This window comes from Macaca nemestrina, chromosome 15, assembly GCF_043159975.1.
Source record: "Macaca nemestrina isolate mMacNem1 chromosome 15, mMacNem.hap1, whole genome shotgun sequence".
Lineage (NCBI taxonomy): Eukaryota > Metazoa > Chordata > Mammalia > Primates > Cercopithecidae > Macaca > Macaca nemestrina.
The window spans coordinates 91791566-91811008 of NC_092139.1; the positions used below are offsets into that span (position 1 = coordinate 91791566).

The 19443-nt window shown below is 46.9% G+C and overlaps 2 protein-coding genes across 7 annotated transcripts in view; one reads left to right on the forward strand and one right to left on the reverse strand.

Annotated features, from left to right (window-relative positions):
- LOC105464207 (aspartate-rich protein 1-like) overlaps positions 1 to 13949 on the forward strand; it is a 67789-nt gene extending 53840 nt beyond the window's left edge. Inside the window, exons 7-14 of one of the 3 annotated variants that reach the window (XM_071080189.1) lie at positions 907 to 928; positions 2144 to 2173; positions 3880 to 3959; positions 5368 to 5389; positions 8025 to 8113; positions 8583 to 8607; positions 8910 to 8951; positions 13206 to 13946. In XM_071080189.1, coding sequence (XP_070936290.1) covers positions 907 to 928; positions 2144 to 2173; positions 3880 to 3959; positions 5368 to 5389; positions 8025 to 8113; positions 8583 to 8607; positions 8910 to 8951; positions 13206 to 13210 — 315 coding nt within the window. In that variant the 3' untranslated portion in view covers positions 13211 to 13946. Of the gene's footprint in view, positions 1 to 906; positions 929 to 2143; positions 2174 to 3879; positions 3960 to 5367; positions 5390 to 8024; positions 8114 to 8582; positions 8608 to 8909; positions 8952 to 13205 lie in introns of all 3 variants that reach the window. The other 2 variants (XM_071080191.1, XM_071080190.1) reach the window with 2 other exon arrangements.
- The window catches only part of LOC112429437 (fructosamine-3-kinase-like), a 598793-nt gene that overhangs the window by 373575 nt on the left and 205775 nt on the right, over positions 1 to 19443 (reverse strand). The gene's annotated exons all lie outside the window — the stretch shown is intronic.

The following is a 19443-nucleotide window of genomic DNA, read 5'->3' on the forward strand; positions in this document are numbered from 1 at the left end:
GCACAGTTTCAACAAGCAATTTATCCCCTAGTGTGCAGGTCCTCCCCTGGTTCCTCATAGGCTGAGTACTGTGGGGTCACAATCTTCCCAGGTGTTGCCTATTGATTTTGGGGGAGGGGCTTTAGGTATTTTTCTAGGATTGTCTTACTGCATTTTGTGGAAGCCCACAATGCATTGCCATCGTAGTCAGCTCAGGGGCTCTTCCAAGTATTTGACTTACGACCTAAGTAGCTGAGCAGGCTGATACAGACAAAGAACAGACAAAACGAGCTATTTTGCAGGCTAATAAACTTTCATCTTAGACTAAACTTCTTTGGTTCAAGTGAGGGCAACTAAGTGGGGAGGAGGGGGGTCCAACAAGCAGGCATTGCGCATCCAAGCAGGAGCCTAGCATATTCTATTTCTTGTATCCTTTGCTGACCTAAACCAGTTCAAAGCACTTTGTGTTAAAAATGGACCACTGTATACATTATTTCCTTCACCTGATTTCTTTCCTTCTCAATTAATTTTGATATAAAAATATGACAAGGCACATTATGTAGAACATACACAATAGTCCTTCTTGGGGTGGAGTTCAGTGGGAATGTCTTCCCAACTGGGATGTTTTTAAATGACAGCATCCAACATCAACTGTAATGCAGAAGGATTTTCCTCCACACAAGTTTTTCTCCTTGGGTTAGGCATTGTGCGTTTACCAATCTAAATCAACTTCAAAGATAAATTCTGTGGGAAAAGCTCTTGTCTTTTCCACAGGTGTCCTCTATGCTAGAATGTTTGGCCTTTGACCTTGACTCACCACTGTTTCACAAGTAGTTTTCTGAAGTCATCAAAAGACTAACAGATCTGTGGAAGGGATGGGGCAGAACTGATCTGATCCTCATAGCATCTTCTTTTGTCTCATTGCAGATTTCACCATCATCTGTCCTGGGTATGTACCTTGAACTAACTCACTTTCTGAGAAACAAACTTGCTGGCTTTAATATATAGAAACCTTAATCTGGGTTCCTGTTAAACATATTGGGGGTGTGGTGAGAGCAAATGATTTTGCAAGTGTATAGCTATGAGCAGAGGGGCTGTAGAAATATGTGTGAACCAGAGAACCAACCAGGAGATTGTGAGCCAGTGTGTCTTCACCTGGAGTAGGAGAAGTGAGTGCACCTCTCACTGACTTATCCTGATGTTGGTGGTTCTAAAGAGTGGATTCTGGAGAATCTCAGCAGGGAAGAGGATGCCTTTCCAGGTAGGCAACAAGATTTCAGATGGGATCTAATAAAACAGCGTTTCCAGGAACCTTCATGTTATACCTGCTGCTTGGGAGGCTGAGGGAGGGTGTAGAAAGAGAAAAAGAAAAAGTAAATATAAGCTGAGTTTGTTATTTACAGAGTTTAATGTCATCATGGTGAGAAGTACTATGTTTATGGGCGTTTGAGTATCCTGTCTTTTCGATCACCTCTTCTTGCTTTATTACTTAAAGATGATTTTTCTGAGAACACCTGCTCTTTTCTGCCTGTGCCACTGCAAAATCTCAGAGCCTTTGGTTTGAGATGCAGTTCTGTCACAGGCAGTTACTTAATCTTAGATATAAAATTCTTCTGCGGTTTGCCCAGATGCATAGGAAAAATGGATCCTTACCTTATGAACTGTTAGGTTTCATGGCAGCACATTCATTTGTCTGTCCTTGCTGTTTACCTCTGGTATGAAGACATCTCCCTGGGCATGGAGGACAGAATGAAAATTCACTCTGGGCTCATTGCAAAAGCTCCAGTGTCTTGGAAAGGAGGGAGAAGCACAACCTTGAGCACATTGTCAGCATTCCATTTCTTCATTTGAATGAGAATATGCAGTTTTACCATCATTTGTGGAAGAGGCTTTCCTTTCCCCATTGTGTATTCTTGGTACCTTTGTTGAAGATCAGCCGACTCTGTATGTGTGCATTTAATTCTGGGCTCTCGATTCTATATCTGTGATACTTATGGGTGCCCTCATGCTAGAAGCAGGCTGTCTGAATTTCTCTGTTTTTTGTAGATTTCAATCTCATGAATGTGCTTCCTCTAACACTATTCTTTTTCAATGTTACCATGGTTATTTGAGGCACATAAAAATCCATTAAAGTCTTAGGATTAATTTTTCCATTTCTCCACAGGTGGCTGTTACCAGTTTGATAGCAGTTGTTGTGAGTCTAGATCATTTGTGTAGTATTGTGTGTTAGTCATGTTTAGTCTTCCGATCCATAAATACGGGAAGCCTTTCAACTTACTGGTACCTTCTTTACTTTCTAGAATCTTTATATTGGCAGCTGATTAGTTAGATTTAAGATGACTGATACAAATTTGTGATTTCTTTTTTTCTTTTTCTTTTTTTTGAGACAGAGTCTCACTCTGTCACCATACTGGGGTGCAGTGATGTGATCTCCGCTCACTGCCACCTCTGCCTCCCGGGTTCAAGTGAGTCTCCTGCCTTATCCTCCCGAGTAGCTGGGAGTACAGGCATGTGCCACCACATCCAGCTAATGTTTGTATTTTTAGTAGAGACGTGGTTTTACCATGTTAGCCAGGATGGTCTTGATCTCTTGACCTTGTGATCCACCCACCTCGGCCTCCCAAAGTGTTCTGATTACAGGCATGAGCCACTGTGCCCAGCCAAATTTGTGGTATCTTATACCAATATTTTGTATGTCTGAATGAATAGAGCTAGTTAACCAAAAATCACCCCGTACTCATGGACATTTGTTCGTGAATGTGTTTATTTGTATTGGTATACATTTCCTCATTTCAGTAGATCATGTATATTTGAACCTGGAAACTTATCCTAATGGCAGAAAGTGTTGAGAGTCACATCTCTCAGCTTCACTGGTGTAGGTTGCGCAGGATGTGTGAGCTTGGCCTGTTTGAATGAAGCCTGATCTTTAGGGAATCTCCTGAGGAGAGTGACACAGAGCTGCTGAAGACCCTGATCACAGGGGCCCAAAAGGTTGTGCACACACCCTGGTTCCAGAAGAAGACTTACAAAGAGGAAATCATGGTTATTTTTAATTGTAGCATTTTAATATTTAATTTTTTAAATGACCTCTATGAAAAAGAAATTGTGATCAGCCCAGCACGGTGGCTCACGCCTGTAATCCCAGCACTTTGGGAGGCCGAGGTGGGTGGATCGCGAGGTCAGGAGATGGAGACCATCCTGGCCAACACAATGAAACCTCATCTCTACTAAAAATACAAAAAAATTAACCAGGCGTGGTGGCAGGTGCCTGTAGTCCCAGCTACTTGGGAGGCTGAGGTAGGAGAATGGTGTGAACCCAGGAGGCAGAGCTTGCAGTGAGCCGAGATCGCACCTCTGCACTCCAGCACTCCAGTCTGGGGGACGGAGCGAGACTCCGTCTCAAGAAAACAAAAAAAGAATATGTAATCAATAGAATAGAGTAATTTGGGTAAAACTGAATCAAATTGAATCCATTTCACCAATAAATTAAGTAATTCTTTAAAACTGATGCTAGATGTAGTACCAGCATAACTGGGTCCTAGCGTACTTACATGGTCTTGAATATGTTAAGAAAATGCTGTTTGTTTTGAAGAGTTTCAAAACATTCAAGAGGGAGGAAGGCATTCTTCCATTGAACCTTAGTGTGTGCTTTAGTTCCATTTTGAGTTGACTGCTTTGTGTTGCTGCCTGATGCCTCTAGTACAAGGCCAAGGCCTCCATGTCTTAGATCTTTCCTGCTCCCCTCCTCTGCCATCCCTCTTCCACTCGGTGGAATAGCCCAGCATCAACGCAGTCCATGCTTGTTAATCAACCACCTCCGTACACCACATCCAGTAGCGCTCCCTGAGTGACTCACAGTCACCAATCACCGGTGCACTGATCTTTCCTGTGTCCTTCCAGGTTCTTCTGACGACAACCTGAGTTTAGTGTGCCTGCCACCAAGTGAAGTTGATGATTTGGATGATGATGATGATGCCCAGGTAAGACCATCTTTCTTTGTCTTCTAAGGAAATGTTGGTTTTCTGATGTGAGAAACAGACTCACCAGTCCAAACCCAAAGAATGGACTCAGGGAGCTGAAAAACAGTGAAAGTAAAATTTTCCTTTTTTTTCTTCCTTTCTTTTCTTTTCTTTTCTTTTTTTTTTTTTTCTTTTTTTTTTTTTTTTTGAGACAGAGTCTCACTCAGTTGCCCAGGCTGGAGTGTGGTGGTACAATCTCGGCTCCATCTCCTGGGCTCAATGAATTCTCCTGCCTCAGTCTCCTGAGTAGCTGGGATTACAGGCATGTGTCCCCATGCCCAGCTAATTTTTGTATTCTTAGTAGAGACGGGTTTTCAGCATGTTGGCCAGGCTGGTCTCGAACTCCTGACCTCAGGTAATCCACCCATCTCAGCCTCCCAAAGTGCTGGGATTACAGGCGTGAGCCATCCCACCTGGCTGAAAGTGAGACTTTTAATGACAGTGTTGCAAGATCCGGTGTCTGATGGGCAGACACACCCAGCACAGTTTCCACAAGCAATTTATCCCCTAGTGTGCAGGCCCCTTCCCTGGTTCCTCATAGGTTGAGTATTGTGGGGTCACAATCTTCCCAGGTGTTGCTTACCGATTTTGGGGGAAGGGTTTTAGGTATTTTTCTAGGGTTGTCTTACTACATTGTGTTGCAGCCCACAATGCATTGCCATCCTAGTCAGCTCAGAGGCTCTTCAAGTATTTGACTTATGACATAAGTAGCTGGGCAGGCTGATAAGAACAGACAAAGTGAGCTATTTTGCAGGCTAATAAACTTTCATCTTAGACTAAACTTCTTTGGTTGAAGTGAGGGCAACTAAGTGGGGAGGAGGGGGGTCCAACAAGCAGGCATTGCCCATCCAAGCAGGAGCCTGGCATATCTTATTTCTTGTATCCTTTGCTGACCTAGACCGGTTCAAGGCACTTTGTGTTAAAAGTGGACCACTGTATACATTATTTCCTTCACCTGATTTCTTTCCTTCTCAATTAATTTTGATATAAAAATATGACAGGGCACATTATGTATCACATACCCAATTCTCTTTGTGAGGATGGAGTTCAGTGGCACTTTCTTTTCACCTAAAGTATGACACACTAGGATGTTTTTGAAGGACAGCTGCCATCATCAACTGTAAAGCAGGGACATTTTCCTCCACAGCAGTTTTTCTCCTTGGATTAGGCCTTGTACATTTACCAATCTAAATCAACCTCAAAGAAATTCTGTGGGAAAAGCTCTTGTCTTTTCCACTGTTGTCCTCTATGCTTTAATGTTTGGTCTTTGACCTTTGACTCAACCACGGTTTCACAACTAACAGATCTGTGTAAGAGGTGCAGCAGAATTGATCTGATCCTCATAGCATCTTCTTTTGTCTCATTGCAGATTTCACCATCACATGTCCAGGGTATGTACCTTGAACTCACTCACTTTCCGAGAAACAAACTTGCTGGCTTTGATATATAGAAACCTTAATCTGGGTTCCTGTTAAAAATATTGGGGGTGTGGTGAGAGCAAATGATTTTGCAAGTGTATAGCTATGAGCAGAGGGGCTGTAAAGTGTGTGTGAACCAGAGAACCAACCAGGAGATTTTGTGTGAGCCAGTGTGTCTTCACCTGGAGTAGGAGAAGTGAGTGCAGCTCTCACTGACTTATCCTGATGTTGGTGGTTCTAAAGAGTGGATTCTGGAGAATCTCAGCAGGGAAGAGGATGCCTTTCCAGGTAGGTAAGAAGATTTCAGGTGGGATCTAATAATACAGCATTTCCAGAAGCCTACATGTTATACCTGCTGCTTGGCATGGTTAAGGAGGGGGTAGAAAGAGAATAAGAAAAAGTAAATATAAGTCAAGTTTGTTCTTTTTAAAGTTTAATGTCATCATGGTGAGAAGTGTCATGTTTATGGACTTTTGAGTATCCTGTGTTTTCTATCACCTCTTCTTTATTATTTAAAGATGATCTTTCTGAGAACACCTGCTCTTTTCTACCTCTGCCACTGCAAAATCTTAAAGCCTTTGGTTTAGGACAGAGTTCTGTCACAGGCAGTTACTTAATGCTGGAGACGGAATTCTTCTGTGATGTGCCCAGATGCATAGGAGAGATTAATCCTCACCTTATGAACTGTTAAGATTTCCTGGCAGCACACTCATTTGTCGGTTTTTCCTGCTTACCTCTGGTATCAAGAGCTCTTCCTAGGCTTGAAGGACAGAATGAAAATGCACTCTGGGCTCACTGCAAAGCCTCCAGTGTCTTGGAAATGGAGAGAGAAGCACAACCTTGAGCACACTCTCTGCATTCTATGTCTTTATTTGAATGAGAATATGCAGTTTTACCATCATTTGTTGAAGAGGCTGTCCTTTCCCCATTGTGTATTTTTGACACCTTTGTTGAAGATCAGTTTACTGTATATGTGTGCATTCAATTCTGGGCTCTCTATATCTGTGAAACTTATGAGTGCCCCCACGCTAGAATCATGCTGTCTGAATTTCTTTATTTTTATGTGTGTGGATTTCAATCTCATGAATGTGCATCCTCTAACACTATTTTTTTAACAACATCATGGTTACTTGAGGCACATAAAATTCATTAAAATTGTAGGATTATCTTTTCCATTTCTGCACAGATGGCTGTTACCAGTTTGATAGTAATTGTTGTGAGTGTGTAGATCATGTGTGTAGTATTGTGTGTTAGTCAGGTTTGGTCTTCCTATCCATGAATACAGGATGCCTTTCCACTTATTGGTACCTTCTTTACTTCCTAGGATCTTCATGTTGACAGCTGATAAGTTAGATTTAACATGACTGATAAAAATTTTTGATTTCTTATACTAATATCTTGTATGTCTGAATGAATAGGCATCAAATAAATATACATATGTATATATAGAGAGAGATGGAGGTTCACTCTTCTTGCCTAGGCTGGAGTGCAATGGCATGATCTCAGCTCACTGCAACCTCTGCCTCCCAGGCTCAAGTGGTTCTCGCGCTCACCACCGCACCCGGCTAATTATTTGTATTTTTAGTAGAGACAGGGTTTCACCATGTTGGCCAGGCTGGTCGTGAACTCCTGACCTCAGGTCATCCACCCACCTCAGTCTCCCAAAGTGCTGGGATTACAAATGTGAGCCAGAGTGCTTGGCCAAAAAATAATTTTTATATAAGCTAGTTAACCAAAATCATCCCCGTACTCATGGACATTTTTTCATGAATATGTTCGTTTCTATTGGTATACATTTCCTCGTTTCAGTAGATCATGTATATTTGAACCTTTAAACTTATCCTCATGGCAGAAAGTGTTCAGAGTCACGTCTCTCAGCTTTACTGGTGTACATAGAGCAGGCTGTGTGAGTTTGGCCTGTTTGAATGAAGCCTGATTTTTAGGGAATCTCCTTAGGGAGAGTGACACAGGAGCTGCTGAAGGCCCTGATCACAGGGGCCCAAAAGGGTGTGTAGAAGTGGTTCCAGAAGAAGACTTACAAAGAGGAAATCATGACTATTTTTAATTGTAGCATTTTAAAACTTAATTTTTTAAATGACCTCTATGAAAAAGAATGTGTGACTAATAGAGTAATTTGGGTAAAATTGAGTCCATTTCACCAATAAAATATGCTTTTAATCAAGTAATAAATCTTTTAAAACAGGTGCTTAAATGTGGTACCAGCATAATTGGATCCTAGTGTACTGACACGGTCATGAATACGTTAAGAAAATGCTGTTTGTTTCGAAGAGTTTCAAAACATTTGAGAGGGAGGAAGGCACTCTTCCATTGACCCTCCATTGACCCTCAGTGTGCATTTTAGTTCCATTTGGGGTTGACTGTTTTGTCTTACTGCATGATGCCTCTAGTACAAGGCCAAGGCCTCCATGTCTCGTGTTTCCAGCTCCCCTTCTCTGCCATCCCTCTTCCACTCAGGGGAATAGCCCAGCATCAACTCAGTCCATGCTATTTAATCAACCACCTCCATACACCACATCCAGCATAGCTCTCTGAGTGACTCACAGTCACCAACCACCAGTGCACTCATCTTTCCTCTGTGTCCTTCCAGCTTGGCCTGAGGATGGCCTGTTCTTACGATGCTCACCACGATGCAAAGATGAAGATGATGATGATGATGATGATGATGATGATGCCTATGTAAGACCCCCCTATTTTATCTTCTACAGCAATGTTGTTTTCCTGATTCCTTTACTACTCAATTAATTTTGATATGAAAATCTGGCAGTGCACATTATGTACACTGTACACTATTCTCTTTGTGGGGCTGGAATTCAGTAGAAGTGTCTTCCCAACTGATACATGGTACACTAGGGTGCTTTTAAATGACAGCATCCATTATCAACTGGAATGCTGAGGCATTTTCCACAATATCAATTTTCCTCCTTGGATTAAGCAATGTGCATTTGAATATAAAATTAAAGTTAAATTCTGTGAATAAAGGTCTGGTTCTTCTATAGCTATCCTCTGTGCTAGTCTTTGGGGACTTTGATTTATGGTTCAATCGCTGTACTGCCTTCTAGTTTTTCATCATTGTCCAGAGAATAACAGATCTGTGTGAAGCGCACAGCAGAATCTGATTCTCATGTTTTCTTTTATATAATTGCAGATAAAAGCTTGGCTTAAAGAAGGAGGTATGTACCATGAAATAACTCACTTCCCGGGGGGAAAATCTTGCTAGCTTCAGTGTATAGAAACCGATTCTGGGTTCCTGCTGGGAAAGAGGCTTGGGGTTCTCATGAAAGTGCATCTGCCAGTATAGAACTCTGGCCTGAGAAGCTGTAGGGAGGTTTGTCAACCCAGAAGAAAGATTAGGGGATCATGTATGAAGCAGCGTGGGGTGGGAGACCAGCCCATCATTCAGCTTCAGCTAAAGTGGGAGGAGTGGGTGAGTCACTCTGTCTAATGACTTATCCTGGTGTTTTTGTTTCTAAAGACTTGACGGTGGAGAGTCTAAGTGATGAGGAAATTCATCCAGGTAGGGAACTACGTGCCAGGGAAAACCCAATGGGAAAAGGTTCCCAGGAGCCTCCAGGTTATCCCTGCTGCTTGTGAGGAGGGGCTGAAGGAGGGGGTATGAAATCAAAAGAAAATGGAAATATGTGTGAAGTCTGGCTTGTTGTTTCCAGAGTGTCTTGGCATCATAGTAAGAACTATCTCTATGGGCTATGGGGGGTGCTGTGTTCATGAGAGTCTCTTTGCATTACACCTGCTCTTTTCTGCCTGTGGAACATCAGAGCCTTTGGTTTGGATTAGTCAGCACTCCTTGGGATTGTGCACAAGGGGTGTAGGCTTAAGCACTGGGTGTCATCTGTGATGAAGGGAATCTGGGGGACACAGCTCTCTCACAGGCATTTCCTGGAACCTAGAGAGACAGTTCTTCTGCTGTGTGCCAAGGGGAAATCGAGAATCACCCTCTGAACTTTCAGGACTTGTTAGTGCACATTCATGTTTCTGTACTTGCTGTGCACTCCTGGTTTAAAGGGATCTCCCAGGATGGATGGCGGAGTGAATATTCACTCTGGGATCACTGGTAAAACTCCAGTCTCTTTTGAAGGGAGGAGGAATGTTTAACCTTGAGCACATTTCCAGCCTCCACTTCCCAACCCAATCACAGATTCTGAGATGAGGGTTCTTTCTCCACAGTTCTTTAATTTTTGGGGATGCCAAGAGTTCCTTCCCACAAAAGATAGTATCACACTATTTCCTGTCTTCAAAAATTTGGTTTCAGTTTTGTTCTCTAAGTTGATATTCATCTCTTAAGTTGTAGACTTTTTCTTTCTCCTTTTCTTCTTTTTTTTTTTTTTTTTTTTTTTTTTTGAGATGGAGTCTCGTTCTATCACCCAGGCTGGAGTGCAGTGGCGTGATCTCGGCTCACTGCAAGCTCTGCCTCCCAGTTTCACGCCATTCTTCTGCCCCAGCCTCTTCAGTAGCTGGGTCTACAGGCGCCTGCCAGGACACTTGGCTAATTTTTTGTATTTTTGGTAGAGACAGGGTTTCACCATGTTGGCCAGGCAGGTCACGAACTCTTGACCTCAGGTGATCTGCCCACCTCAAACTCCCGAAGTGCTCGGATTATAGGCATGAGCCACTGTGCCTGGCCAGAGTTATTTTTAATATAATGTGGCTATCTCAAGTAATGGTGCTTTGAGTATTTTTCTCAATGGTTTTGGAATAGCACCAGCACGCACTTTTGTGGAGTAGACTGTTAGAAGGGGGCATATCTTTCATTATCATAAATAATGCCAAACTTTTCCAAAATGATGACACTAACTCATGCTGCTGTAACAGCATATGTGAGTAGCTGTTTCGCCAAATCCTCATGGACTCTTAGTTTTATCTCTTTCTAAAAATTCCATCACTGGTTAGTCTTTCATTTGTATGACATATTACTTAAAATCTTTACCAAAAAGAAATGTTGTTTGACTCTAATGATGCAACCAGTAGGTTTGTTTACACCACCTCACCACAGACACGTAAGTAACGCACTGCGCCGACATTCCAACAGTTACGACTTTACTAGGCAAAAGGAAATTTTCAGCTTTGCTATAATCTTACAAGACCACTGTCATACATGTGGTCTGTCATTGACTAAAATGTCATTCTGCCACATATGACTGTAGTTAATAAGCAGGTGCTTAAGTTATAAGAATGAAAATAATAACAAATACGAATTGAGCATCAGATATTATATGGGCATTTCTCTATGTTGCTTCCTTGAAGTGTCACAATCACTTTGAGACAGAATTCGTTTTGTTATAGTCATTATACAGATGAGGAAAGTGAGTCTCAGTTAAGTAAATTACTTAAGAGAGACACCAAGATCCGTATCTCTTTAATACCAAAGGTGAATCTAGAAACTAACATGCTACACCCCCTGTAGTGGCAAAGTAGACTTAACCATAAAGTGAAATTTGCGTCCACAGCTGGGTGTGTGAGCTTAGTGAGGCTGGTGTTCCCCATTGCTCCATGGCTCAGAAATTGGTCTTGCTGAAACTTGGATGGAGAAGCTCTTGTTTCAGGGTGTGAAAAGTTACTGAGTTACATGAGTGCAATTGAAGGATTATGCCTCCATAGAGTATCAAAGAGAATCACCCAGAGCAATACTCTGTCTCAAAAAAAAAATTGCCCATCTAATAGGTTAAAAATTAGATACAGTCAACCACACTAGGTCTTACTGCGTAAAAAAAAATGTACTTTTAGACAGTGATAGGAAAGAAGAAAAAAATTAAAATAGTTGATGTGTTCTATGTGGGACTGTGGAATAAACTGCTTTTAAATAGAATTTTGTATGAAGTTCTTTAGGCAATAAGTAAAAATGGAAGGGAAACCTGATGGCAGAGAGCAGCCAAGACCACAGATGTCTGTGGATGCAGAGTCTGTGGTGGAGCCTGGAATGCACCAAAGACCACGAGTCCCAGCGGGCGGGCAGTTCAGTGACAGCACCACTGATTGTCTGATTGGCAGGCACCCCAGTAGCACATGGAGGCCTAAGATGAGTCTGGGCCATGGCAGGTCTCCAGTGAGGGGATCGTGGAAGATGTGAAAAGCATCCTGGAGGGGGAGGTAGCCCTACAGCTTAGCAGTCCAGTTTCCCTCACTGGTCTGACTTGGTATGGCATAGAGGGGCTCACACAGCAGCCCCCAGTATCCTCCCACTTCCCTAAAGGTTTAAACACACCATGATGTGTACCAGTTTCTTAAAGAGCACAATAGCACGTTACTGAAAAATCAAAATTGCAAAGAAGTGGCCTTATTTCCTCAGGGAGCAGGAGGTGGTGAGGCTCCACTGGGGAAATGCTCAAGGCTAAAGAAAGAAGAAGTCTGAGGACGAGTGGAAAGCACGTCGTACCCTACAAGAGCAATCTGGGGGTGTGGTGCTGGGGAGGGGAGAGGGCCAGGGCCACAGAGCCTGTGCAGGGATTCAGAACTAGAGGGCTCCTCAAAACAGGCACAGGAGATGGTCTGTAAGGACCTGTTCCACTCCAGTGAGGGCATGAGGGGCAGGGAGGGAGGAAAGCAGCCCCACATAGGAGGATGCCGAGGGTGAGGAAGCAGGTCTCAGGAGAGCTAGGTTTCAGTCCAAGCAAGAAAGGAAAGAATGTTCCAGGTAGTGGCTAAGGCCCTGGGGCCTCCAGAGGGCTTGGAAAAAAGGTTTCAGCAGATGGAGTAAGAAAAGGAGTATTCAGGGTCTTGAGAGGGAGGTGAGCTGAGCTTCTTGCAGCCCCTGATGCAAACAGGGATGAAGGACATAGTGAGATTAGTCCTGATTCTGAGGCAGACAGCAGTGAGGAGGCTGCGAGTTTGGGAAAGGGAGGGAAGGACCTGGCTGGGAGAAGGCAGGGTTCTGGACCCTCTACAGTCCTGCCAGGGTAGGTCAGAGCCCAGAGAAGCCCAGGGCTCCCTCTTGACACCTGCACAAACAGGCGTACCCCTGGTCAGGGGGTGCTGTGTAGACTGCTGTGGAGTAAGGGAGCAGCTTCTCCTGGGCATAGGACCCCGGGCACCTGCAGGATGAAGGGCTCCAGGCTCCCTCAGATGCCTGCTGATGCATCTCCTCTGAGGAGCTGTAAAGTGGCTTTTTGGGTACCCACAGTGTGCAAGGCACTTACTTTCAGTATGATGCACCTGGCACTGCCAAAGTCATACTCACTTATGATAGGCACAATTACTATCCCCACTTTAGAGCTAGGAGAACTGAGGCACGGAGCAGTTAATCAGCTTGCCCCAGGCTCCATAGGTAAACAGTTAGTGTAGAGCTGGGGTCTCAACACAGCAGGCTCCCTCCACAGTGTGGGCTTATAGCCACTAGCTGTCCCACTACCCTTGTCCAGCCTCAGCTGTCTGGGGTGGCAGCTTGTGTGTTTGGGCCACAAGTGAACAACCAGTTGCCTCTTCCAGGCTGGCTCCCATAGCTTTCCTGGCAGCAGCTTGTTAAATCCCAGAAGCTGATAATGTCGTGGTAAATGGGCCTTGGAGAATGGAGGCAATAATTTGGTGCTCAGGACTTCTAGGTCACAACATAGGCTGTATTCCTGGCCCTCCCCTTGTAACAGAGGCACCTCCATCCCTGGCTGATGAGTTCCCACATCTCTAATTTCTCCTCAGCCTGGACTGCAGAGGCGGGAGCCCAGGAGATGCTGGCGTGGTGGCTGCTTAGTGGGATGATGTCACAGTGCACAAAGCTGGGAGCCTGCTGTCACTGAAAACGGATTGTCTCTTCTTCATCCAGGGTGAAGGCCTTCCAAGGAGCTGACCGGGGTGCTGACCCAAAGGACAGGCCAGCGCATGCTGCAGCGCCCCCAGCTTTGTCCCTGGAGGTCTCAGTTCTCTCTATGTTCTGAGGAAAACTAACACCAAGGCCACCTCCCACCCATCCCCAGCACTGGGTTCGGCCTGTACCATCCAGGACCTGGTGCTTCTGGGCCTGGCATTTCACCTTTGGCAAGAGAGTGAGAAGAGATGTGCTCCAGGAACAGAAAGTGCCATTCCAACTTGAAATAAAGAGACTGAGTGCATTGATTCAGGTGCGGAGGTGGCTGATCAGGTCTGACCCAATGAGGGGCTCAGGGTTTCCACTCAATGACATCAATGGTGATCTGGGTCGCCTGCCATAAAGTCTCGCCCTCGTAAGCCTTGCTGTCAGAGTCCTCCTCCAGGACATGGAAGGTATGCACGTGGGCCTGCACAACCTTGCAGCCCTCAGGGGCCTCTGGCAGTGTGGTGAGGGCCTTGGGGGCCTTTAGGCACACCCTGCCCATGGATGAGTGTAGCAGCTTCAGGAGCAGGCTGATGGCTTGTGTGTCCAGGGACACATACTTCTCGGCAGGCCACCAACACAGAATTTCTAACAGCCTGTGGGGGCCTCCTCATACTCCCTCGCACCCCAGCCCTCTTTTGACCCTCGTGCCTGCAGTCTCAGGGGAGGTGCCACCCTGTCCCCCTGCTGCAGGGATTCCCTGATACATTCATGCAGCGAGACACTGAGGCAAGAGCTGCATTTCCCACCTCAGCACTCTTTTGGGCCAGGTAATTCTCAACTTGGGGCCAAAGCTCCCCTGCTGTGACCTTTGGGTCTGGAGCAGCAAACAGAGCAAAGCCTTGTCCTCAGGAGCTCTACTTGTGGATGACACAGAAAGTGATGGCAAGGATGGTGGTCACAGTGGACACGGGAGGATGCAGGGAGGCTGGGGAGGCCGCAGTTTCAGAGAGAAAGCTCTCTCCTGGAAAGCCACTCTCCTAGTCCCACAGAAAGGCACCTCTGTGCAAACCTGGGAAAATGATGGGGCTGGGATGGGTCCTGGGAACATGCATTTCCACAGACCACCCAGGGTCTGGTTCGGGGCCACACTTGGATAAATACTCACCCAGGCCTCTAATGAGACTCTCAGAAGAAAGAGAAGCCAGGACTTAGGGAAGGCAAGAGGGCCCCCCAGCAAGGGGACATGACCACAGCCAAGGCAGGGATTCTGGGGGTTGGTGACCGACCCATCTTCACAATGAGGGGCCCAGTGTGGGAACACCCCCCAACCACAGCAAGCTCTGAGTCTTTGTGCTCCCCCAGTTTTGAGGCCAGGATGTAAACTGTGATCCTGTGTGACCTGGGGTGAGAGACAAGACACTGCGCCTCTGTTTCCTCACCTGTGGAGGCAGACATCGCCTCGCTGGAGGGTTTTCTAAATGTGAGGTTTGGAGACAATGCCTGGCACACAGGAGGCTCTTGGTGACCACTGAGTGTCAGGAGTATCACCAGTGCTTTTCCTGTTCTCACCTTCCTCATGGGGAGGAGGTGCCAGACCCTCTCCTGCATCCTCCTGCAGGCAGGGGCCAGCGGGTCCAGGATGAGCTCCCGGAGCTGCTCCTTCCTCTGCAGCTTCCCCACCAGTGGGTGGATCAGACCCTTGCTAATGACACCGTGGGCCCCTGCATGATAGGAAAGGACACTGAGGGTGGACTGGCCACACCCCCTCCCATGCTGGTTGGCCTCAGGGCTCAGGAAGGATTTTGCAGAGCAACTGGGTGGGTTTGAAAAGAGAACTTGCAAGTTCCCTGTCACCCCCCGAAGCTGCTTGGCCAGGGGCCTGAGAAGCCAGCAGGAGGCTATGGGTGAAGCCATGTCAGGGGCTGAGAGGGCAGGTGCAGAGGACCCAGGAAGGGCCAGCCTTTGGTTGCTGGCATCTCAGGGGACATCTGTCATAGCAGGGAACACTGGCCTGAGAGGCAGCAGCCACCCCTGGGAGGTCCGGCAGCTCACCTGCGGGGCCCAGGCACACCAGGAGACCCTCCGCTCTTCCCTACCACTGCCCCAGAGTAGAGGAGCCAAGAAAGCCCCTCCGCCTTTCCCATCCGAAATATTTCAAAGGGGTTGGAGACTCATGCCTGGTCTGACCAGCCCTTGAGAAGAGCTTGGGTTTGACTCTGAGATGGAAGGCCTAGAGCGTAGGCCGGTGTCTCACACACCAAAAAGAGCTGTGCCCCAACTAAAGGTGACGGGAAGCCATAGGCTTTGGCCAAGGGGTCTTGAAGGGACCTGGGGCTCTGTGGGAAGGGGGGCTCCATATGGCACAGCTGGGGTGCAGGTACTGGGAGAAGTACAATGAGGCAAGCCTCCTCCATAAACAGGCCCCACCACGCAGGCTCCTCCCAGCTGGAGCTGGAAGCCTGGGAGGGAAGTGGTTGGTCCAGCCCAGAGAGCCTGTGGGGCAGGTAAGGGTGGAGAGCGTTTATGGAATGTGGAGGCCTGTGGAGGAGACAAGCCCGAGGGGTGAGAAGGAACATCAACCCCTATAGGGGCCTGGGCAGACACTAGCTTTCACTAAAGAGTTACTGTTTTGTCCATCATGAACTTCTTTGAATTAAATTTTCTTTTTTTTTTTTTTTTTTTGAGATGGGGTCTCACTCTGTCACCCAGGCTGGAGTGCAGTGGCATGAACTCAGCTCACTGTGACCTCCACCTCCCAAGTTCAAGCGATTCTTCTACCTCAGCCTCCCAAGTAGCTGGGATTACAGATGCACACCACAATGCCAGGCTAATTTTTTTATTTGTAAAGATGGCATTTCGCCATGTTGGCCAGGCTGATCTCGATCTCCTGACCTCAAGGGATCCACCCGCCCCGGCCTCCCAAAGTGCTGGGATTATAGGCATGAGCCCGTAATTAGCCCATGACCGGCCTAATTTTTATTTTTAAATATCGTATTAAAATATTACTAACCTTGATTCCTGAGATCTCTGACCCCTCTTAAATTTGGCACCAAGGCCAGCATCTCACTGGCCTCCCCCCAGTCCCCTGGGTAGGGCAGGAATGGAGGCAGGGACAGGATGTCCACAGAGGATGGTGGCTGTTGTCCCCACAGGGCACCCAGGCTCCTCCTTTCTCCCCTCCGCTCCCCCTCCCGCTGAGTATGTGCCGCCTCCACGCTCTTTCCCGCACTGGGCAGGGCCACCTCCCCAAGCACCAGGTGGTGGGCTCCAGCTGATGTTGTGGGGGCCTTCTCTGGGTCTCTGGGTCGCTAGACCTTAAACCACAGTGCCCTGAGTCTCTGGCCCAGGTCTGAGGATCCTCCATGAGCTTTGGAGATGAACAAGGCCTCTGCTTTAACAGGAATAAATCCTGTTTATCAAAGCCTGTAAAGGCCAGACATTCCTTTCTGTGTTAGGGGTCCTGAAGAGTTGTTTCAGAGTGAATGAATGACTGTCACCTCCTCAGTGACCCTGCCACTCTGACAGATGAGTAGTCACTTGTCATCTTGTTCACTTGGACTTCAACAATGATGTAATTTGATTTAAAAAATCATTCTATTCATGATTTGAAATGGAAATAAAAAATAAAATTACTATCATTTCAACCACTAAGCAAGTACAGTAGAAATCTATGACATTTGGGAAGAATCATTTGTGTACAGTAGCACCTTTCTCCTGATTTTAATGTGAACCACCACCAGCTGGTTTTGGGGGTTTTTTTTGTTTGTTTGTTTGTTTTTTAGATGGAGTCTTGCTCTGTCACCCAGGCTGGAGTACAGTGGCGCGATCTCAGCTCACTACAAGCTCTACCTCTCGGGTTCATGCCATTCTCCTGCCTCAGCCTCCCAAGTAGCTGGGACTACAGGCGCCCGCTACCACGCCTGGCTAATTTTTTGTATTTTTTAGTAGAGACAGGGTTTTACCATGTTAGCCAGGATGGTCTCGATCTCCTGACCTCATGATCTGCCTGCCTTGGCCTCCCAAAGCGTTGGGATTACAGGCGTGAGCCACTGCACCCAGCCCCACTACCAGCTGTTTTAAGACTATCTCTCATTTAACTGAATAAGAGGTCAGCAGCAAGGTTATGGAGTTACCGATGTTTTTCACTGTGATTCATTTTAATGTATAATTGATTTAACCATGAATGTAAAAAATGTGCTTTTCTCCTTTTTATATTTTAATAATAAATTGGATTTTTAAAAAAATGCGGCCGGGTGCAGTGGAGCACACTTGTAATCCCAGCACTTTGGGAGGCCAAGATGGGCGGATCACCTGAGATCAAGAGTTCAAGACCAGCCTGGCCAACATAGTGAAACCCTGTCTCTACTAAAAATACAAAAAAAAATTAGCCAAGCATGGTGGCACTTGCCTGTAGTTCCAGCTACTCAGGGAGGCTGAGGCAGGAGAATTGCTTGAACTCAGGAGGCAGAGGTTGCAGTGAGCCAAGATTATACCACTGTACTCCAACCTGGGCGACAGCAGGAGACTGCCTAAAAAAGAAAAAAAAAATCATCCTGCTTTGATAAGAGATGGAAGTCTGTTCTGGACAAGGCCTGATGCCGTCACCACTGCAGTCCCTGGAGGGAGAGCAGGGAGTCTCCTTGGGGCCGACATGGAGTCTCTGGGGCACGAGGGAGGCTCCCGGGGGGAGGATGACAGGTCAGTTCACTTGCGGACTGGACACAATTCCTTATAGGCTGCCCTCTGGATGTGAATTCTAGATCCACAGGTAATTAGCAGCAGACATTCCTCTAAGATTATGTCTGTCTGTAGTTGTGTTGGTTTGAAAAGTGTTTTGGTCATTTGAGTCTTCATACTTAGTAAACAAACAAAAACTGGAAAAAATTCTAAATTTCTAAAGCGGTATCAGTGGTGTAGATACATTCTAACATCAACAAAGTAAGAGACGGGCCAGCATCTGGGGGGCCAGCAGGTTTTGTCCCCCTTCCTCACCTGCCTGTGTCGCTGTGAGAAGCATCGCTGGTCCAGGCATACAGTAACAGCCTTGTCCTCAAGCTGGGGCCCAGAGATGTGAAGAATCCCTGCGTTTTCAGGGGCATCTTTGGTTCCAAAGGAGCAGCTGGGGATGCTGGAGCCCTGGTGCTTATTTGAATGTGAGAGGTAACTCAGGAGATGCTGGGGAGGACTCCCTAGCTTCTGCCATCTCCAGCGTGTCCCACGGTCACCAACACTGAAGCCACTGCTCAGGGTGCAGGGGAGTCTGGCAGATGCTCCCGGGGTTGCAGAGAGGGAGGGCAGCTGAGTCAGCACAGGCTGGAGAGGGAACCTGCAGACACAGACAGTCGCTGGGCACGGTGGCTCACGCCTGTAATCCCAGCACTTTGGGAGGCCGAGGCGGGTGGATCACAAGGTCAGGAGATCGAGACCACGGTGAAACCCCGTCTCTACTAAAAATACAAAAAATTAGCCGGGTGCGGTGGCGGGCGCCTGTAGTCCCAGCTACTCAGGAGGCTGAGGCAGGAGAATGGCGTGAACCCGGGAGGCGGAGCTTGCAGTGAGCCGAGATCGCGCCACTGCACTCCAGCCTGGGCAACAGAGCGAGTCTCTGTCTCAAAAAAAAAAAAAAAAAAGATTCTCAGGGCCAGACCCAGAAGAGGTGAAAAGAGCCTGGGGGCTGCCCTGGATTTCTGAGGCCTGTCCCTACCTGTGCAGTGAGAGAGGGGTATGAGGAGGAGAGGAATCCAGGCTGTGGTGGACACAGTCCCTGACCCTCACAATGGGGCTGGGCTGTCCCAGGCTTGTCTAATTTCCCTCCTACCCCCAGGGAAAAGAAGGTGCTGTTCATGCAAATTTACTCCCCGCCTCCTGGATCTCTCAGACCCTGTGTGATCGCTGATTCGGGAGCCTGAGAGGGGACCTCAGGACAGAGGAGGCTGAGGGAGGGGCTGTTCTGAGTGCAAGCCCAGCAGCATTGTGCAGGGAGCAGCTGTTGGGAACACACACAGGACCCTGCCAGGCCTTGAGAGCACCAGGCCACTGGGACAGCTCTGACTCTGCCAACTGGAAGCCAGTGGGGCTCACACCTGTAATCCCAGCATTTTGGGAGGTCGAAGTGGGTAGATCACCTGAGGTCAAGAGTTAGAGACCAGCCTGAACAACATGGTAAAACCCCATCTCTACTGAAATACCAGAATTATCCAGGTGTGGTGGCAAGCACCTGTAATCTCAGCTACTCGGGAGACTGAGGAGAATCGCTTGAACCCAGGAG